This window comes from Oncorhynchus clarkii, chromosome 18, assembly GCF_045791955.1.
Source record: "Oncorhynchus clarkii lewisi isolate Uvic-CL-2024 chromosome 18, UVic_Ocla_1.0, whole genome shotgun sequence".
NCBI lineage: Eukaryota > Metazoa > Chordata > Actinopteri > Salmoniformes > Salmonidae > Oncorhynchus > Oncorhynchus clarkii.
In genome coordinates this window covers 6,347,678-6,369,504 of record NC_092164.1, presented here as the reverse complement: position 1 = coordinate 6,369,504, position 21,827 = coordinate 6,347,678, and the positions used below count along the sequence as shown (strand labels likewise).

The window sequence follows — 21,827 nt, the reverse complement described above, 5'->3', positions numbered from 1 at the left end:
ACGCGAGTGCATCGTCAAAAGGTCCTAGTGGCTGCAATGAGCCAAGGTAAAATGCTAGCTAGCATTAAACTTATCTTATAAAAAAACAATCAATCTTCACATAATCACTAGTTAACCTAGTAATATCATCAACCATGTGTAGTTAACTAGCTATTTTTTTGAGGCAAGCTGAAGTTAGAAATATGCTATGTAGAACAAGTAGAATAAAGGAATCACGTCGGCTCCATTCGTTGCATTTATATCTACAAAGTTCGTATACTGAATGTGGCCCTGGGCATTTGGGATAATTGTTTTGAATTTGTACTTTTATTCAGTGTTCTAGGATATTTCCTTTCAAGCATTTTCTTTGAAACATTAGTAGCAATAGGAATGTTCTTGGTTTGTTGGGTACCATATTCTGCAGACACTTGAATGGCGAGCTGTTCTCTGGAAGCACTCACAGATCTCTCTCTTATCTTCTCTTGGTCTGTTATCCCTTATCCTACAATTCCTGCTTTTGACCCATGACCCCTTTATGCCCTGTGGCTTTTTGTCATCAAATCGTCGGTCCCATTCCAAATTCTCTGTGTTGCCCCACCCACGTGCACCTTGGCCACCCCTCTACCTGCCATACTGCCTCGCCCCCTTCCCTCCTCAGCCTGAACCCGAGCATCCCCCTGCAGCGGAGGAGCCCCAGCAGAACGACGACAAAGAGTCCCAGGAGACCAAGGCCGGCTGGGAGGAAGATAAGCTTGCAGCCAACCAGGGTGGCTGGGGCAATGATGAGACTGGGGTCGCCCCGAGCTGGGATACTGAAGGGACACAGGCTTCTCAAGCATGCTGGGACCAGGATGTGACCCAGACTGGGCATTCTCAGGGTGGCTGGGGCGATAACGGGGCCCAGGTAGGGGAAGAGGCTGCAGATGCTGCCTCTGATGGACAGGCAGGCTGGGGTGATGCGGGTGCCCAGGCTGGGTGGGCAGAGGAGCCAGCTGCAGACGGGCAGGTGGGCTGGGCTGAGTCTGGGCAGACTGGCTGGGCTGACTCAGAGCAGAGCGTGAGTAGGCGGGGAACGAGGAAGTACTGTAGGGGAGTGTAGATGTGCTATAGGTAGCGCTGGTAGATGGACAGGAGGTTCATTACAGTAGTGATGGGAGACCAAGGCTTCTGAAGGGTGTTGATTGTTGACTGGGACAAACCAACACCCTGTGATTACCCCATCTGACAGGAGGTTGATGAAGTTTCAGTCTCCCATCTTTAGGATCCGTAGATAGATGGCATGGCTGTTGTGGCGGTCTGAAGGTGGCACATGTTGACAGATTGTGCCCGGGGAGAGTCTTTGTGCCTGGGTGTATGTATTCCTGTGAAGTCTTCATACCTGTATGTGTATGCTGATCTTTGTGGGGTGGGAGGGATACATGTTCATTGGGAATTCTCACCTCTCCTTTCTCTCCCTTCCAGACTGACACTGCTGTGGCAGCCGCTGCAGGGGCTGCAACTGTAAGTACTGGAGTAAATGGGCCATTCATATGTAGTACAAACATTGGGTCCCTGGCATATCACTCCCTCTACAGTGTGATGTAACCATTGTATAATTGATTGACCACTTAATACATTTCTCAGTATCAAATTAAGCCTTTTCTCTGCTTATTTCTGAATCCAGACTGCGGTGACCAATGGGTCTTCTGAGGTGCTGCCGGCTGGAGTCATCTACAAGGTGAGCCCTTCGCTTGTCTTGTTTCTAGAGGACCGTAGAGACGGCTACTGAAAAGGGGTTGTTTGAACACCTAGTTCCAGGTTCATGGAGGAAGAAAACTCCAGCACACTAGTATTTTTCAATATTCTGCCAACAATGGATCTTGGTTGTTGCGGTCAGTATATCTTAAATCAGGTAGCAATATCGCTGTGTGTGATGTCCAAAAAATAAATTCAGGTCAAAGCCATGCATGACTATGCTGCCACCGATGGAGACGAGCTGGAGATGAAAGCAGGAGATGTTGTGCTGGTCCTGGCCTGGGAGAATCCTGATGAGCAGGTCGGTAGCCAGCCGCATTCTACCCCCACTGAGAACTATAACACGTTTTCACACGTGATTGGGTTACATCCTCTGATAACCCATGCTGTTTGTGTGTGTGCAGGATGACGGCTGGCTCATGGGCGTGAAGGAATCTCATTGGCTGGAGAATAAAGACCTCTTGGCAAAAGGAGTCTTCCCTGAAAACTTTACCCAGAAGTTGTGAGCCGGACGTCCCATCCAACCTGCACTCCCCCTTCCCCTCTAATCCCTCTTCCGTCCTTTGGGACATCTGCCAGGATAGAAACAAACCAAAACCACATCATCTCAATCCTTGACCCGTGTATCAAATGTGCTGGTATATTTTAGCAGATTCGCACGATTATTGTTTTGATTTGTTACATTTGACTACGTAATGTATGTGTTTTTGCTAATGCTAATGCGGTCAGTAATGTATTTATGCTAAGCTAATGTGGCCAGTAGAAACAGAGTATGCTAGTTTCAATGAAAAAGTAATGGATGTCACACTGCTTGACATATCATGTAAAAAAAATAAATAAATAAATAAATAAATAAAAAAATAAAAAAAAAACATTAAGAGTTGCATGATCATTTTACTGTAGTAACAACATCACACCCCTAGACAGAGATTGGGACTGCTCTGGTATCAGTCCTTCAGTTCTGACTGTGATGAGACGAAAAATGTACTGGTACTGGACCAGAACCTTGGGGCACACCAGATTAAAGCAATGTTGACCTGGGTCATGTTCGGAAGGGTACTCTAAGAAAAACATTTTGCAACGGGAAAACATATCTGTTCTTATTGGACAGTTCAGGTAGTATACCTCCACATTCACCCTACTGGCTCTGTTGTCGTTAACTCTTAAGTCTATACTTTATGTCTGTATCAAACTTTAAGTCACTATTATTATATTTTGCCCAATGAAATGCAAAAAGACTCAGTAGCTGTTCTGAAACCATGTGATCTTATATCTGTGACCCGTTTAATGTACCATTTGCCTCTGAGAAGTGGGCTCCCTAGGCTGTCGCTCTGCTAAGATGAATGTTTTATGTATTGTACTGTCCCACTCTCCACCTTTATGTTTGTACTGTCCCTCTCTCCACCTTTGTATTGTACTGTCCCTCTCTCCACCTTTGTATTGTACTGTCCCTCTCTCCACCTTTGTATTGTACTGTCCCTCTCTCCACCTTTATGTTTGTACTGTCCCTCTCTCCACCTTTGTATTGTACTGTCCCTCTCTCCACCTTTGTATTGTACTGTCCCTCTCTCCACCTTTGTATTGTACTGTCCCTCTCCTAAGCAGTAGTTGAAGGGAAATAAAGGAAACCCAGCTGTTGCTCTCTCCCTTAGAGAGAAATCTCTCAGAGATTGGGTCAGCAGTCAGGACACACATCAGAATCAGGCTCCCTAGCTCTGTGTATTTTTCTATCAGTCCCTCTCCTGTGAAAGAGATTCCTGGGACATGTGTTAGGGAATGGTGTGCAGAAGCCCTGCATGGTTGCAACCATATACATGGAATCCATAGAAAGGGCTTTGAAGTTGAAACCTCTAGCCCTGGCAATTTGACTGGTAAACTCACGTGTGCAATGGCTGCCAGTCCACCCACTATGCCACCATTGACTTGAATGAGGAAGTCTGTTCTATGGATTCTATTTCTACGGTTGCGACAACTTTTGTGAAGCACTGGATAACTAAAGCAAGAGAATAATAGTCTCTCAACTCTGTGGTATTGGTTTCATTAGAACTCAGGTTATTGCTTGGCTCTGAGTGGAGTGATAATGGCTCAATCATAAAATCTACACCTAACTTGTCTGTATTAGAATATGTTGATAAGGGCTAGAGGGGCGAGGGGTAATGAACAAAACCGCATGTTCAGAAGAGTTTTACAACTGTGGTCAATGTTCTGATCAAAAGTAAGGCAACTATTTATGGGTGTCATACCATTTTAATGTAACAATCCATACAAAGTATTCAAAGAGCCCTGAAACAAATCATCTCAGTGTCCACATTGTGTCCTGCTGAAAACCAAAGTTAAACTCAAGTCAAATTAAGCCTATGGGATGTACTGTGTTCAACTCCTAGATGTAGCTGGAAATCAACACCTGTGTGAACACCCTGTAACTGTATGTTTAAAATGTCTCTCAGTGGAAAGTGAGCGAGCCTGTAACCGACAGTCTTCTTTACAACATTAAAGATTGGTTCAACACCAGACACTGTGGCCTTCATTGTTTCACCTGCTTTACACCTGGGGGTTAGAACACCTCTGCATGCTGCCTGTATGGTGATAGCCTAAACAACATTTTCACACCCTACTGATCACACATCAGAAGACCAACCAGACAGCTGCCCCTCACTCGGGGACAACACCCACATAGTAGTGGTCTGTGCTACTTTATCATAACACCAGATGGCAGTGTGACTTGACAGGCCTTTACGGCAAAGCATTGTAATGGCGGCCAATAGCAGGACTTGCTTAGTCACATTCCTCACATGACATCATTGCTGCTTCTGTGGTGAATATACAGTATACTCTGTTAGCAGGTGCATGGGATGGAGATGCTTCCAGGACTCAGACTGGCTCCCCTTTCAAGCCATTCCTCAAACAATCACTACAGATTCAGTGACATAAATAGATATTTCTTAACTCCCAAATAAGTATAGGAGCATCCCCATGAATTCATTAATTTTATCATATGAAATGGATAAACAAGTCAAATGTTTTAAAACTTGATAATTTTGTAAACAAACTAATTATAAATGATTCCTTGTGCCAATGAAGGAGTCTTGAGTTAAAAGGTCACCTTGGTGTAGCTGTTACCTATGGTGCCTGTTACCATAGGATACAGTCAACGAAGCGTGAAACACAACAGAACCCTGCCAGGCCACAGGGACAAGGGGAGGGAGTGAGGGCGGGGAAGGCAGCGCCTTTGAATAACAAATGGCTCAAACAGCAGGGACTATGGGGGAGGGGATCAACCATCTTAAAGTGACTAATTCCTAAATTCCTTCGTTAATGGACCCATGGTACTGCCACTAACATAGTATGTGTATTTTCTAAGCATTTGTTGTGGTACAGGTTGTTCTTTAATGTCTAGGGATTAAATTAGTCCCCTTAGGAACCTTTTGTCCTACGTAAGGTGGGGCTGGTCGGTCGGATGGTCAGAGTTACACATTATCATCCTGGGTAGATGGGGAGGAGTTATTGATGTGCGGCAGGGCTTGTATGCAGTGTCTCCTCTCGAGCTGAATGATTGGCTTTCCTCTTCCCAGCCCAGAACTCCTATCGACCAAACACATTTAACCCCTTTGTTACCAACAACAAAGCTTGTTACCAAGGTGTTCCCTAATCCTATAAATACAGACAAGCCGCCACCAGGACACACAAGCGAGATTTCTGTCGCAGATCCTTAACGTCGGCCTGAAGAAACTGCAACAATGGTAAGCTTCTGAATATTATGTCTCCTGCTCCCTTCATGCAGCGCTCCCATCCTTTGTTTCTTCAATACGCCTCATGTCTCTTAAAACAGATCTGCTTCTTGTTTCATTGCCTTGATAGATCAAATATATATGGTTAGAAATAGAATTGTATTGGCAATATTGATACTGATAATGTTACTGAGCAAATTAAGAGAGACGTTTAGCTGTAACATTAGAAATGCTATTTAGTTGTTTGACCTAAATCCTCCCAAAAACCGTAACCTGAAGTTGTGACCATGTTAATATGGCTAATGGTTTCAATTCTGTCCTTTCTCTGCAGCGTGAATGTATCTCTGTCCACGTCGGCCAGGCAGGTGTCCAGATGGGCAATGCATGCTGGGAACTGTACTGCCTGGAACATGGGATCCAGCCTGATGGACAGATGCCCAGTGATAAGACAATCGGAGGGGGAGATGACTCCTTCAACACCTTCTTCAGTGAGACTGGGGCTGGTAAACACGTTCCTCGTGCAGTCTTTGTAGACCTGGAGCCAACCGTCATCGGTAAGTTGACAAACAATTTGCCTACTGACATTCCAATCTCCATATTTTTATAGGTTAAAGCTACAGATATTAAAATGTCAATTCCCCATGTCCACAGATGAGGTCCGCACAGGTACCTACCGCCAGCTGTTCCACCCTGAGCAGCTGATCACAGGCAAGGAGGACGCTGCCAACAACTATGCCCGTGGTCACTACACCATTGGCAAGGAGATCATTGACCTGGTACTCGACCGGACGCGCAAACTGGTAAGACCCAACCTAGTCATCTTTCTAGGTGGACGTTCCGTCCATCTATGATACAAATATATTAGGTTTGTAACGCATTCCTCCCTGTTTCTTCCAGGTAAGAATGAACTGGTAAGACTCATAGCATTTTAAAGCAAGGCCTTGTGTTGACACCAAATGTGGAAATGCTAATAAATACTAGTGGGGTTGATCAATATCAATACTTCTATATGATATCCATAACGTTTGATATCGATGTGAGCAAGGCCTATCGTGATATCGGTTTATCCTTAAGCAATAGGGCCCAAGGGGGTGTGGTATATAGCCAATATACCACGACTAAGAGCTGTTCATCTGCACGACGCAACGCAGAGTGCCTGGACACAGTCCTTAGCCGTGGTATATTGGCCATATATTACAAACCCCCGGGTGCCTTATTGCTATTGTAAACTGAGACTTCAACAGACTTCCCATTGTATTCAAACTGGTTGTGTAGGTTAATTAGGCCACCTGGACATTCACACCTGGCCCAATGGGCAACGAGCGAGCAGTTGTCTGAACTTCACAAAGCCGTGGAAATGTATTCCACACAGTTGCAATGTTATTCATTCAAACATTTCGGTTCGAAAAAGTTCAACTGATATGGATATTGATTTTACATATCAGTGCCCATCACTAATAAATACATGTATTACATTTATATCTGTTTCTTTCAGGCTGACCAGTGCACTGGTCTCCAGGGCTTCCTGATCTTCCACAGCTTTGGAGGAGGCACCGGCTCTGGGTTCACCTCCCTGCTGATGGAACGTCTCTCTGTCGACTATGGGAAGAAGTCCAAGCTTGAGTTTGCCATCTATCCAGCTCCCCAGGTGTCCACTGCTGTGGTGGAGCCTTATAACTCCATCCTGACCACCCACACCACCCTGGAGCACTCGGACTGTGCCTTCATGGTGGACAATGAGGCCATCTATGATATCTGCCGCAGGAACCTGGACATTGAGCGCCCCACCTACACCAACCTCAACAGGCTGATTGGTCAGATCGTCTCCTCCATCACCGCCTCCCTGCGTTTCGATGGAGCTCTCAATGTGGACCTGACAGAGTTCCAGACCAACTTGGTGCCCTACCCCCGTATCCACTTCCCTCTGGCCACCTATGCTCCAGTCATCTCTGCTGAGAAGGCCTATCACGAGATGCTATCAGTGGCTGAGATCACCAACGCCTGCTTTGAGCCAGCCAATCAGATGGTGAAATGTGACCCACGTCACGGCAAGTACATGGCCTGCTGCCTGCTCTACCGTGGTGATGTTGTGCCCAAAGATGTCAACTCTGCCATCGCCACCATCAAGACCAAGCGCACCATCCAGTTTGTAGACTGGTGTCCCACTGGCTTCAAGGTCGGTATCAACTACCAGCCACCCACAGTGGTCCCTGGAGGAGATCTGGCCAAGGTCCAGAGAGCTGTGTGTATGCTGAGCAACACCACCGCCATCGCTGAGGCCTGGGCCAGGCTTGACCACAAGTTTGACCTGATGTACGCCAAGAGAGCCTTTGTGCACTGGTATGTGGGAGAGGGCATGGAGGAGGGAGAGTTCTCAGAGGCCAGAGAAGACATGGCAGCCCTGGAGAAGGACTATGAAGAGGTGGGTACTGACAGTGTAGGGGACGAGGGGGAGGAGGAGGGAGAGGAATATTAAAAAGTAGTCAACTGGTAAAGAACAACATCTGTGAAGAACAACAGCGAATGAAGAGGAAGATGCGGGGGTGGAAGAGTAGAATGTTAAGATCTATAATCTCAGCTTTACAACATGAATGTTGAAACTACACAAGTCTATGATTGTCAGCCAGATACAGTTTTGACCAAATCGAGAATAGTAACAATAATTTTTAACCATCTATTTCTTTGGATATGAATCCTCTCTGTGAAAAAATAAAGCATTCATTGTCAACGCCCAAAATATTGGTCTGTGTCATGCTTGCTCAAAACTCATTTTTCAGTAATGTCAATGTATAAACCCTCTACCCTGTCTCATTCCACAGCTTGTGGCAAGAGGTTCTGCCTTGAGGGAAGTCAGTCATACTGTATCACACAATGATCTATTTGAGGAGGTAGTGCACCATCAACCGCCACACACTGGTGTTAATGGTGTCCTCTGTCTTTCCTGAACTTCGACTAAACTTCTCCATCCCGTCCTGCTTCAGCTGTGGGAGAGTGTTTGGTTAAGGCTATTGAGTACTGTAAACACACCACTTTTGGTGATACGTAGTCAGCTCAAACTGAAGCCATCTAACTTTCAGGTCTCTATTTCTTATGAAACAAAGCGCCAAGCTCAGCGGACACACAGCTGTAAAACACTGAAAGAAATGATTGGTAACTAAAAGACAACCAAATGAGAACTACAGTATCTCCTTAGATACTCATTGATGAAAAGTCAACTGTGGCTACAGTACCTGTGGTTATACATTGCCCAACACTTGCTTACATTCAGTGTATTTAACAGCTAACAAAACCTTAGTGGTAGAACCATAATTTTCACCACACTCAAAAGTAAAACAAATACTGCTGCGATAATGCCTTAGAGCTGTGAATTTGACAGCATGAACTGTAAAACTACACAATATTGATGGCAAGATAAATCATTTAGTTGATATATAATATGCTCTTTTAATAGACAAGCATTTTTATAAATAGTACATATAGTTAGCCAATCCTTTGAAAGGAAAGACTGCTTCCCTGGCAAACAATGAAGACTTCTGACCACACACACACACCAGATAAACTAAGAACAAAAGCACTTGGTTTAAAAAAGAACAACTTGTGTGAAGCCAGCTGTTCACATTCTGTTATAGACAATAGGACTATAGACAGAGCTCTGAACAGACACCTGCTTTACGGAAGACCGACGTTGAGGTTTTCCCTAGGCGCCCGCTCACCTGAGGACATTTGCATTGTAAATTAATCTCTACTACTATGGTGACCATAACGATCTCCTGTAACAACAGCCTATTCAGGTCACCATGGGGAGGTATCCATTTTCTTTCCTCAGGGCAATGGGACAACATGACCTTTACAAAATGGATCCTCTTTAGTTGGAAAGAGTTTGAGCAGTAAATGTGTACAGTGTCCTCTACGGTAAATGAGTGAAAACCATTGAAACAAGAGCACAAAATATCTTGAAACAGACTTTGTTCAGAGTGCAAAATACATTTTTAAATTGTTATTTTTCTTCATATAACTTAAGTTACATTTTACTTGTCAAATGTAACTACTATATGAGGAGGGCAAGGCAAATAAATGTAATACATATTGGTCTTATTTCACAAATACTGGACAGGTCAAGGTTACTGTTCACCCATCCTAGACTCAAGGTAGCAATTCATATTATTGGTCTTTGTCCCTGTTTCAGTTAAGAATCAAAGATGGTATCAGCTTATCCGAGTTCTCCAGTTACTACAACAATGCACCGTTGTTGCCTAGCAATCCGGCACGGTTAAAAACTTGCTCCATGAGCCTTTACATGACAATATAAAAGATTCCCCGAGTAGGCAACTGCTTCAGGAGAGTCCGAGAGTCTGAAACATGGTGAGCGCGTTTTCTAAAATCGAATGTTTGCTTGCAATTTAAAAAGTTAAAATACAAATATTAATTTTGTAAAAGATGATGATTTTAGTAATATTTTCATGCTACGTTTGTCATCGTGAGGCAATTAACTAGACTTATCATTAAAAAAACTCACCAGGCCATAGCAACCTTTATATGAAATAATTCAATCAAGAAACAGAAACGAGTTTTCCTCAAATTAGTGTAGCAAGAGTTCAGCTGTTTCCACCACAGCTTGTTCTTAAAAAATCATTTTCTTTAATGGCATGTGACTTGAGTGATTCCTTTCTCTCTCTCCAGGGTGAATGTATCTCTGTCCACATTGGCCAAGCTGGGGCTCAAATTGGAAATGCATGCTGGGAGCTCTATTGCCTGGAGCATGTGATCCATCTGCATGGACAGATGCCAAGTGGGGGGGAGATGACTCCTTCAACACCTTCTTCAGTGAGACTGGGGCCGGCAAACATGTTCCCCGTGCATTCTTTGTAGACCCGGAGCCAACTGTCATTGGTAAACAGGAGGCTTTCATTAACAGCTGATGGAATTTGACAAAAAGCATACGTCAATAGTAGATTTATAAATGTATTGTTGTCTCCCAACAGATGAGGTCCGCACAGGTACCTACCGCCAGCTGTTCCACCCTGAGCAGCTGATCACAGGCAAGGAGGACGCTGCCAACAACTATGCCCGTGGTCACTACACCATTGGCAAGGAGATCATCGACCTGGTACTCGATAGGACTCGCAAACTGGTAAGACCCAAACTAGTCATCTTTCTAGGTGGATGTACCTTCTATCTTTGATAAAGAAATATATGGTTTGTGACACATTCTTCCGTGGTTCTTTCAGGCTGACCAAGGCACTGGGCTTCAGGGCTTCCTGATCTTCCACAGGAGGCACCGGCTCTGGGTTCACCTCCCTGCTGATGGAACGTCTCTCTGTCGACTATGGGAAGAAGTCCAAGCTTGAATTTGCTGTTTACCCTGCTCCCCAAGTTTCTACTGCTGTGGTGGAGCCTTACAACTCCATTCTGACTACCCACACCACCCTGGAGCACTCAGACTGTGCCTTCATGGTGGACAATGAGGCCATCTATGAAATCTGCTGGGTTTTTCATGCTCAACAGTTTCCCGTGTGTATCAAGAATGGTCCACCACTCAAAGGACATCCAGCCAACTTGGCACAACTGTGGGAAGCGTTGGATTTAACTTGGGCCAGCATCACTGTGGAATGCTTGACACTTTGTAGAGTCCATGCCCCCGACGAATTGAGGCTGTTCTGAAGGCAAAATGGGATGCAACACAATATTAGGAAGGTGTTCCTAATGTTTTGTACAATCAGTGGATGTGATTGAGGTTGGGGCCAAAAACAAATAGCTAATTCCACAGCAGTTCAGGCTTTGTAAAGCTGACCTCCAATTGTGTTCTCTACAAAACTAGGTTAACAGGGTACTTAAAAAGGTGCCATCTCCAATATTTACTTTCATTTCAATTAATGATATAGGCCTACACATCGATTCTTAAGAAAGTGTTACCAATATAACGTATAAATAAATGTCCCTTGAGCATGAATGAAAAAATACATTTAGGATTGTGACAAATATTTCTTACTTTAAAAAGATTACTTTTGGTGTAGGCTACTTCTCGGCTCTTTTGTTCCCAGTAGCAGGTATTATATGCAAAGTTGCAAGCCCCTCCCCTGTGCTTTGAGTAGTTTCTTTCCCTTCCAGTAGAGCCAACTTCCATTCCCTGTTCTCTACATTAAATATTATATTAGTGATAGTGATTATGAAAGATATTACCCACGATGTAACATCTGCTTGTCAACCTTTAATTGCCTGAGGAGCATTCCTTTGGGTTATAGAGTGTGGAGTGTGGACTCTGCATTGAAAGCAGACCTACAGCTCTGACTTTGTCCCTGAGAGAGATTAGCAGCTTGCCGAGGGGCCGCCCCTTTTTTTGTGTTAACAGTCGCTCCCGCCAAGAGAAAATAATACAGCTTCCTGCATCGCCCTTCCACCAGACATATAAAACCCCCACCGTGGCCCCCTCCCCCATTACAGCCTTCATTCTCCGAATCCTCAACGTCGGCCGAAGGAAAGAAATCTGTCAAAATGGTGAGTGCTGAGTACTGCAGCTGATTCTGAAAAAAATTAATAACTACATTTTAGACAAACAGTGAGAGAAATAAATATGTCCTTGGATTGAACATTTGTACATTTTCGGTCAAATATATAGGGATATATTTATTTCTAGTTTGTTAGTGTTTGATAAGTATACACTATCATTGGCTAATGTTACAGGTTTTTTTTATCTTATAGATAGCATTAAAAGCCATGCTGCCGTTGTTGGATAGGCTGTGGGTTTGGGTGCAGTGGAGACGGACTCAGCACTGTGACGAAGGGGACTCAGAGCATGTGGGGCTGACGCCAGAGAACTGGCACAGTTTCCTCCACCAGCGGGAGGAAAGCACATTACAGTCAGAAGCACTTGCCTCAATTTGATGTAGAAATTAATTTTCAAGAACAATTATTCCATTTGTTTGGGTGGAAGGGTATTTACAAAATTGTTTTACTTGACCATTTGTTTTGGCTAAATGCAATTTTTTGTTGTACTTTCATTCTTGAGTAATAACAGGGGAGGGAATATTTGTATCTGGGTTGAGCAGTTATGAAGAGAAAAAAAGTTTGAGTATGTTCTAGAGGACACAGTCAGATATCCTGTCTGTGCGTTACACAAAGCAGCGCGCTTTGGCACTGAGGGCAGAGTGGGGAGTGGCCTGCCGGGCTATGGATTTTTCCTCTCTAGCACTGGGAGTTCATAACTGCATTGCTGGTTTCATTGGAGAACGACTGCCCCCTCTCATTGAAGACAGGGTTAGTTCAAGACCGACGCAGCACTACAGGCATTGTTAGCAGAAAGCAGGATCCACCCATTATAATGAATGGAACAAATTGCAATCACCCTGGTCAATCTTCCTGTAAATAAATGTTTTATTGGGAAGACAATCACGGTACCAATAATTGTTGTTCACACAGCTCAGTCTCCGTGGGGCTGCAGTAATAACCTGCATATGACTCAGCATTCAGCTGCCCAAAGCTTCACAGCCTGCGGAGGAGCAACCCCACCCTTTAGCCAGCTGTCGTTGGGGTAATATAAGATTTAAATCTGGAACAGGTGTTAAGACACAGTAAAATGACTACTCTCACTATTGACTCATAATAATTTGTATCCTAACAATAGGACTACCGATTTGCAGTTGGTAAGGATGGTGCTTGTTGCCAAACAGCAATGACATTGAATCCCTGGCCTATGATCGATTCAGATATCTAGACTGGGACAGTGAGAGAGAGTATCATTGGAAACTGTGGGCTTATTGCATGTGACCAGTCTGCAGCCAGGAATCTAAAAGGGAAAACAAAGGAAAGGAAATAGAAGGTCCTACCTTCATCATGAATAGGATTCACAGATGTCAGGGCTGATTTCATTGGATGGATCATTTTCAGATTTTCTTCCACAGCCAGTTCCAGCCAATAACACTTGCTCTCTATTCATCCAACGGAGCTCTTCAGAGTTTGTGGAGGCGTAAGCGGTTTCTTGGCCACAAACAGTTTGGCCTGTACCTAGAGCCATTAATGTATTGTAGTGTCAACATTTTTTATTTTGTGTTTTGGTTGAATAACAGATAGGATATCCATGAGCATTCATCAGTTGAGGGATGACGTTTTCTTGACGTTGAGCTTTATGACACCTCTGTTTCTCTGCAGCGTGAGTGTATTTCTATGCATGTCGGCCAGGCTGGAGCCCAGATGGGCAATGCATGCTGGGAATTGTACTGCCTGGAACATGGGATCCAGCCTGATGGACAGATGCCCAGTGACAAGACAATCGGAGGGGGAGATGACTCCTTCAATACCTTCTTCAGTGAGACTGGGGCTGGTAAACACGTTCCTCGTGCAGTCTTTGTAGACCTGGAGCCAACCGTCATCGGTAAGTTGACAAACAATTTGCCTACTGACATTCCAATCTCCATATTTTTATAGGTTAAAGCTACAGATATTAAATGTCAATTCCCCATGTCCACAGATGAGGTCCGCACAGGTACCTACCGCCAGCTGTTCCACCCTGAGCAGCTGATCACAGGCAAGGAGGACGCTGCCAACAACTATGCCCGTGGTCACTACACCATTGGCAAGGAGATCATCGACCTGGTACTCGATAGGACTCGCAAACTGGTAAGATCCATTTCATTGCTAGGCCTTGTACTGAAACCAAAAGGTATACATTTCAATGAAGGGTAATAATGACATTTTCTTCCCTTTGTTTCTTTCAGGCTGACCAGTGCACTGGTCTCCAGGGATTCCTGATCTTCCACAGCTTTGGAGGAGGCACCGGCTCTGGGTTCACCTCTCTGCTGATGGAACGTCTCTCTGTCGACTATGGGAAGAAGTCCAAGCTTGAGTTTGCTGTTTACCCTGCTCCCCAAGTTTCGACTGCTGTGGTGGAGCCTTACAACTCCATCCTGACCACCCACACCACCCTGGAGCACTCGGACTGTGCCTTCATGGTGGACAATGAGGCCATCTATGATATCTGCCGCAGGAACCTGGACATTGAGCGCCCCACCTACACCAACCTCAACAGGCTGATTGGTCAGATCGTTTCCTCCATCACCGCCTCCCTGCGTTTCGATGGAGCCCTCAATGTGGACCTGACTGAGTTCCAGACCAACTTGGTGCCTTACCCCCGTATCCACTTCCCTCTTGCCACTTATGCCCCAGTCATCTCTGCTGAGAAGGCCTACCATGAGCAGCTGTCTGTTGCTGACATCACCAACGCCTGCTTTGAGCCAGCCAATCAGATGGTGAAATGTGACCCACGTCACGGCAAGTACATGGCCTGCTGCCTGCTCTACCGTGGTGACGTTGTGCCCAAAGATGTCAACTCTGCCATCGCCACCATCAAGACCAAGCGCACCATCCAGTTTGTAGACTGGTGTCCCACTGGCTTCAAGGTCGGTATCAACTACCAGCCACCCACAGTGGTCCCTGGAGGAGATCTGGCCAAGGTCCAGAGAGCTGTGTGTATGCTGAGCAACACCACCGCCATCGCTGAGGCCTGGGCCAGGCTTGACCACAAGTTTGACCTGATGTACGCCAAGAGAGCCTTTGTGCACTGGTATGTGGGAGAGGGCATGGAGGAGGGAGAGTTCTCAGAGGCCAGAGAAGACATGGCAGCCCTGGAGAAGGACTATGAAGAGGTGGGTACTGACAGTGTCGGGGACGAGGATGAAGAAGGAGAGGAGTACTAAAGGGTGTAACTCCTGATCTGCTGATGTTCCATTAATATAGTCTACTAGTCCCGGATAGTGCAAGTAGTAAGAAAACAACAAAAAGGTTTAACGGACTAATATTGGAAATCATTCCATAGAGTAAGCACATTCCACCCAGCTACAAGAAGAACCTTCCTGCCTCACATCAGCCATTTTGAATAAAATATGAAAGAAAAAAAAGCTTATTGTGTTTACTGGTTGAAACCTCTTGGTATGTCAACATGAAGTAGCAGATATATCTGACGCGTTGATCACACCGACAACGTAATTTCGCAAAATAATATGCAGCATCATCTGGATGTGTGCAACAAAAGTTCAACATTCCCCTTCTGCTACCATTTCTGTCAAGCCGTCTATGTATACAGTTTGAAGCATATGTTCAATAAATCCAATGTATGCACCACACAGAACGCACTGCAACGCAATACTGCAAGGAAAACACGGCAGGTCGCCTTGTGGTTAGAGTGGAGGGGCGGCAGGTCGCCTAGTGGTTAGAGTGTTGGGCCAGTAACCCAAAGGTTGCTAGATCAATCCCTGAGCTGACAAGGTACAAATCTGTTGTTCTGCCCCTGAACAAGGCAGTTAACCCACTGTTCCTAGGCTGTCATTGTAAATAAGAATTTGTTCTTAACTGACTTGCCTAGTGAAATACAATTTTAATAAATACATTGAAAATGAATGTACTTCTAGTGTACCAAAAACTGCAATGACACTGTCGGCGTGATGTGCCAAGCTGAGAAAAAGATTCAGCATTCAACTGTAGGACATTTTAAAGTGAGCAGTTTCTAAAGTTGGTGGTAGGCCAAGCTATATGGAGCTGCCAAACTTACAAGTCAGACATTTAGAGAGGTTTACTAAACCAGATTTGATCAAACATTAACCCTCTCGCTCTCCGCAATCTCTCCAGATGTTTTCTGACCATACAACGTTATGCTACTGCATGCCATAGTACAGATCCTGTACAACAAAATGCACTCAAGTTATAATACTGTACGCTTGAAATTTATGGAATTCACTTTCATTGGTAAACAATCTCCACTTTGAAAAACAACCCAATCCTCTTACTGAGCTCGTCACTGCCTTGCTAGCAATGAAGAGATTAAACATGCATTAGGGCCTAAATGTTAACAGCCTTTCCCTTCTATGGTTGATTGAAGTGATGGTGATCCTGCATCCTGTTGTTAAAACCCACTTTGTTAGAGCCTCAAAATATTGCTGTCTACCAAACCCAGTATCAATAAGAGGACTTAAAGTATAGGCATATATCAGAGAAAACAATAACTCGTTGTTTTCACGGATTCTGTGATGATCTACCTTATGACATACACTCTACACATTTTCTAACAGTGCTTTCATGACAACTGGGAACTCTGACATCCGACTTCAGGGCGTTCAAAACAACTGGGAACTAGGGAAAAAACGAGGTCCGACTGGGGAAAATCGAACTTGGGTACTCTTTCTGGAGCGCCGACTTTCCGACCTAAATATAACTGACGTCATGATTTGACCGTGTATTTTTCCAGAGTTCCCAGTTGTTCTGAACGCGGCATTGTGAACTCGGGACAAAAACCGAGTTCAAATCATGACGTCAGTGATCTTCAGGACGGAGTTCTTGAAAGATGCCCGATTTGGAATTACGAGTTGGATGACAGATCAAAACCGTTTTCCGAGCCGGAGCTAGTTTCCCCACCTCTTGCTATCAGATTATAGTCGAACGTAAACTAGACTGGCCAATAAAATAGTGAGTAAAAAAAGTACACATTTTGGCTAATTCTTTCTGTATGAAGGGGATGTGCCTATGCCTGAAGTTAGCTAGCTCTTCTAGCTAACAGCATTGGCGTGGCCTCTGGCGCGCGATATGCCTTCACGGCTGGCCAAAATCTTTGTTATTTTAAATTGAATCAAAAGGACTTCGTGGTTGAAAGTACATTTATATTACTGTAACGTTGAATGTTCATAACACTTGGATTGGATGATTTTGTCAGCATATTGGGATGAAACCTTACCTCACACTAGCTCTCGTTGGCAGTAGGAGACGTCAGTCTGTTTGCGTGGCAAATACGACACGTGCATGTTTGAAAACTAATTTGACCCCTTGAACGATTGTGATTGGTAGGATTTGAAAACAAAAATGAAAACCTGCACAATAAATAAACATTGTAAAAAACATCTGAGAAAACAGCACTCAGTCTATTAAGCATTTGCAACACACACATCAACGTTTATTAGTTACCACACAAAGTTACAAAATAGGCATTTTTCATATTTTAACATTTTTTGTTTATTTTTTTTCTGGTTTGCTTGAGGTAAACAACAATAATTGAACAAATCATTTACAACAATCTATATGGCACAGGAAGAGAAGAGGGAAGTATGGGTTAGTCATTTTACCTAGAGAGTTAGTAAAACACGAGAACATAGAATGTGAATGAGCAGGGTTTGAGATTTGGGTAAATTGTAAACAAATACGCTCTGAGGAGCAGGGAGAATCGGAGAGTGACAGCTGGCAAGCCTTCTTGACTCACATCCATCCTCATTCACCAACCACAGCCGAAACCTTTGTGATAACACTCTGAAAAGGACATAGTTCTTTGATGTAAAACGTTAAAATATTATGATTTCTATCTACCTTTGAGAGAACAATAAGCCATCTCAGCTCACCCCAATAACCTGGAAACTGTTCACAAGGGAACTCTGTCAGAGGACACGTATAGAAGATGACAGAAACACCCTCTTCCTCATCACCACCACAGAGAATAGCAAGAAATCAAAGGCATCATTCAAACAGGAGAGAAAGCACAAAGAACAGCTTGGTCATTCTACACCATATTGTAGAGAAAAGGTGAGGTAAGACACAGTTGATGATTGCAGATATAATTCCATGGCGCAAGGGAAGGATCATTGAGTGGGGGGGGTCTGTGGTACAGGCAGGTAGGCAGGTCTGGATCGAGTTGGTTTCACTGGGGCAGGGCTTTCAGGATGGCATTCACCTCCTCCGCCACAGCGGTCAGGGCAAACTCAAACTGCTCCTGTAGGGAAGATGATCATTATGTGATTTAAATTGAACAGTGAATAGATAGGTTATAATCCAATTGTGGATGTGCGTTATGGTCTGATGACGCAATGCATGTCATGTACACTTATCTCCCTCACTAGCTTTAAGCACCAACTGTCAGAGCAGCTCACAGATTACTGCACCTGTACATAGCCCACCTATAATGTAGCTTAAACAACTACCTCTTTCCCTACTGTATTTAATTTATTTATTTTGCTCCTTTGCACCCCATTATTTTTATTTCTACTTTGCACATTCTTCCATTGCAAATCTACCATTCCAGTGTTTTACTTGCTATAGTGTATTTACTTTGCCACCATGGCCTTTTTTTTTGCCTTTACCTCCCTTATCTCACCTCATTTGCTCACATCATATATATAGACTTGTTTCTACTGTATTATTGACTGTATGTTTGTTTTACTCCATGTGTAACTCTGTGTCGTTGTATGTGTCGAACTGCTTTGCTTTATCTTGGCCAGGTCGCAATTGTAAATGAGAACTTGTTCTCAACTTGCCTACCTGGTGAAATAAAGGTGAAATAAAAAATAAAAAAATGTTTGGGAATTTATCCACCATAGATGATATACTGTACATACACAAGGTTGTATTTATGACAGTACCTTGGTGCGCACCATCCCTGGTCTCTGGTCACGGACGTGTTCCAGGGTAGCAGCAATGTCAATCTCCTTCACTCCTGAAATAAAACTTCAATTTTAAGCCAAAAATGCCGGCAGAAAACACTCCTATACCAAAATCACACACACATTTACATACACGGAAATGGACAGTCTAATATGCTTACCCTTGGCCATGCGGTTCAGAACCATGTCAATCAGGATGTAGGTGCCAGTCCGGCCTGTACCATCACTGTGTAGGAAAACATGAACATCTTAACATTAATAGACCAAACCACTGACTGAACAATATACATATCAACTTACAACTGTTGTTTGCTGAGGAGGCTGGTGGGCAGAGCTATAGGAGGACAGGCTCATTGTATTGGCTGGAATGGAATCAATGGAACGGAGTTAAACACATTGTTTCCATGTGTTTGGTACCGTTCCATTGATTCCATTCTAGCCATTACAATGAGCAGTCCTCCTATAGCTCCTCCCACCAGCCCCGTCTGGTTGTTTGTTTCCTGCTGTGTTTTGTGTATGTAATGTGCAAGCTGTGCTAAGAATTCCCTCTTGTTGGACAATAAACGTCAATCTATATAGCATGCATTATTTAGTCAAAACACCACCATAGATAATGGAGTGCATTCAGAGAGGAAGAGGCGAAGTGAGAGGGATAACTCGGCCCAAAATCTCTGTTCCCCAGCAGGTTAACAAAAAATGTAATCGTTTATTTGTTACGTGAGGTTTGTTTGATCGAATATAAGTTTTGTAATTCTTAGGTTGTTGCGTGTGTATTGATATAAGTAGAACACGTGACATCCAGGCAACTTTATATCGAAGTTGTGCCTGTGCTATGCGGGATCTTTAACCGTTTTACAATTCAACGGGATAGGGACGTCTCAAGGATTCCAGCTAGCAAATACCATTGCGGTTGTTCACACGCGTATCTGCCCTCTCATTGGCTAGAATGACATTTTTACATGTTAGTCATTTAGCAGACACTATTATCCAGAGCGATTTACAGCAGTGAGTGCATACTTTTTTTGTAACTCTGGTGTTGCAAGCGCCACACTCTACCAACTGAGCCACACGGGTCAGAAGGGTCCCACCTGTCTTGCCTCGACTGTCTTCCATTTTTTTAAGACATTTATTTTCATTGTTAGGGCGGCCAATGAAGCATCTGGGTTAATATAGTGGAACATCAGTGCTACATTTACACTCTCTCCGACAACACCTGAACCAAGCAGCATCTGAAAGAGAATCGCGAGGTTCTGCCACCATGTGGACAAAAGTGGTATTGCAAACGTTGGTTTACCTGCAGTGTACAATGATCGGACAAGATCTGCCTCTGTAGCACTTATTCACCTTTCTGTGGAGCAGCAGGGAGAGAGGGAGATCAAATATAAGTGAATACTGAATGAATAGTGAACACTGATGGAGAACATATATATTGATCATGCTTGACAATGGCATGTCACACAAACGTCAGATAAGCTAAAATGAGGACAACAACACAAATCCTAGCTCAATTGCAGCCGTGTCCTAATTAATAAAAATGTTAAAGTCGCATTCCAGGCCGTTTACATTGCAGATGTTGCATTGCATCAACCAATGGTTGCGTGCCACGTCATCTGACTGTGCAGTTGGGCATCAGACTGCGTAATCACACGATGTGGCTCACTGATCTTTTTTTAAAGACCTATGCAAGCATTAGGAGATCTGGCAGCAATATAGTCGCACTGGAACGCAGCCTAGCGGTTCTAAACAAGCAGTCAGTGTGTATTCAATATGGAGGAAAACAGCCCTGTTTTGAAGCTCCACTCCAGTTTAACAATCATTATAGGATGAAAATAACTTCTAGATAAAGAGGAGCGTTCGCAGCATAGTGATGAGGAGGAGAGTCAAAAGGGTGAGAGAAATGTAGACAGAGAGAGTATAAAACAGGGAGAGAGACGAGGGAGCAAAGGGGTTAGGCGATGGACCTCCTGCTGCAGCCACACCTGTCCATGATCATTTTTGTGACTATGCAACTGGACCCAGACTACTAGCTGCAAATCACAAAGATGACACGGACAGATATGTAAAATATCATGAGCCCGCTGACCTCCATCGCAAGATAGATGTGTGAGAGCAAAGAAGAGGGACAGAGGGAGAGATGTGAGGAGGGATTGAAAGAGAAAGGCTAATTAAGTAAAGACAACACACAGAGAGAGACAGAACGAGACAGACAGAGTGTAAAAGGAAAGAGAGCAGGATGGATGAGTGAAATGACATATGTTGTATATGTTTTGGTCATCCCATCATCTAGTAGGGGTCAGATGGGTAAAATGGATTTAGGATTATAAGGAGTTGTGGACAGAGAAAGGTCTGTGAAACTGACACTGTTGACGAGTGACAAAGGAATGAGACCAAACGAGATAGGAGCATGGTCTGGCAAAACCATAGGATGTATCATATAATAAAATCCCTTCCAAACCTCAACATGTCAAACATTCTGTTGTCCTGTAAATCTGGGTTGTGTTCATTATAGCATGCAATGTTTTAAAGTGTTTTTCAAACGGAAAATGAAAATGAGCAGTAGTCACTCCCTGTTTCAGTCCATTCCCCCCCCCCCCCCCATTTCGTGCCTAGTAAACACAACCCTGCGTTCAATGTCCATGCGGTACCTGCGGAAGTCCAGTAGGGTGCGTGTGGAGGTGGGGATGCCCTGGGCAGGCCAGCTGAGGAAGTGGAACTGGGTGAGTGTGCGGGTCTCCTGGGTCTGGACGTTCTTCAGGTAGAAACTACGAACCAGGAAGTCATTGCACCAGATGTGCTCCGAAACCAGGTTCACCTGATGGACACACAGACCATTGTTACAGATCAGGACAGACAGACACACACACTGAGTCAGACACACACACACACACCGAGTCAGACACCGAGTCAGACACACACACCTCATAGATGTGGTAGAGGGAGGATCCCTCGTCAGGCCAGTAGCGATCACACTGTTTCTCTC

The 21,827-nt window shown here is 44.2% G+C and overlaps 4 protein-coding genes and 1 pseudogene across 11 annotated transcripts in view; 4 read left to right on the top strand and 1 right to left on the bottom strand.

Annotated features, from left to right (window-relative positions):
• Positions 1-2,522, top strand: part of LOC139372954 (myc box-dependent-interacting protein 1-like) — a 47,545-nt gene extending 45,023 nt beyond the window's left edge. For 6 of the 8 annotated variants that reach the window (XM_071112849.1, XM_071112854.1, XM_071112852.1 and 3 more), the window contains 5 exons: positions 638-1,036; positions 1,441-1,479; positions 1,643-1,696; positions 1,913-2,014; positions 2,118-2,522. In XM_071112849.1, the coding sequence (XP_070968950.1) occupies positions 638-1,036; positions 1,441-1,479; positions 1,643-1,696; positions 1,913-2,014; positions 2,118-2,219 (696 nt within the window). In that variant the 3' untranslated portion in view covers positions 2,220-2,522. The remainder of the gene's footprint in view (positions 1-637; positions 1,037-1,440; positions 1,480-1,642; positions 1,697-1,912; positions 2,015-2,117) is intronic. The other 2 variants (XM_071112856.1, XM_071112855.1) reach the window with 1 other exon arrangement.
• Positions 2,523-5,176: 2,654 nt separating this feature from the next.
• On the top strand, positions 5,177-8,178 carry LOC139372960 (tubulin alpha-1A chain-like). The gene is made up of 4 exons (XM_071112862.1): positions 5,177-5,453; positions 5,773-5,995; positions 6,093-6,241; positions 6,937-8,178. The coding sequence occupies exons 1-4, from the start codon at positions 5,451-5,453 to the stop codon at positions 7,915-7,917; spliced, it is 1,356 nt and encodes a 451-aa protein (XP_070968963.1). The 5' UTR covers positions 5,177-5,450; the 3' UTR covers positions 7,918-8,178.
• On the top strand, positions 8,033-11,102 carry LOC139373937 (tubulin alpha chain-like; annotated as a pseudogene).
• A 678-nt stretch (positions 11,103-11,780) lies between these two features.
• Positions 11,781-15,554, top strand: LOC139372961 (tubulin alpha chain-like). Its single transcript, XM_071112863.1, has 4 exons — positions 11,781-11,936; positions 13,587-13,809; positions 13,906-14,054; positions 14,153-15,554. Exons 1-4 carry the CDS (start codon positions 11,934-11,936, stop codon positions 15,128-15,130), a joined length of 1,353 nt encoding a protein of 450 aa, XP_070968964.1. The 5' UTR covers positions 11,781-11,933; the 3' UTR covers positions 15,131-15,554.
• A 1,838-nt stretch (positions 15,555-17,392) lies between these two features.
• LOC139372970 (receptor-type tyrosine-protein phosphatase-like N) overlaps positions 17,393-21,827 on the bottom strand; it is a 37,576-nt gene continuing 33,141 nt past the window's right edge. Inside the window, exons 18-23 of the mRNA XM_071112875.1 lie at positions 21,766-21,827; positions 21,493-21,659; positions 20,142-20,195; positions 19,009-19,073; positions 18,827-18,900; positions 17,393-18,180 (exon numbers count right to left, since the gene is read on the bottom strand). The exon at positions 21,766-21,827 is cut by the window's right edge and continues 58 nt beyond it. Coding sequence (XP_070968976.1) covers positions 18,109-18,180; positions 18,827-18,900; positions 19,009-19,073; positions 20,142-20,195; positions 21,493-21,659; positions 21,766-21,827 — 494 coding nt within the window. The 3' untranslated portion in view covers positions 17,393-18,108. The remainder of the gene's footprint in view (positions 18,181-18,826; positions 18,901-19,008; positions 19,074-20,141; positions 20,196-21,492; positions 21,660-21,765) is intronic.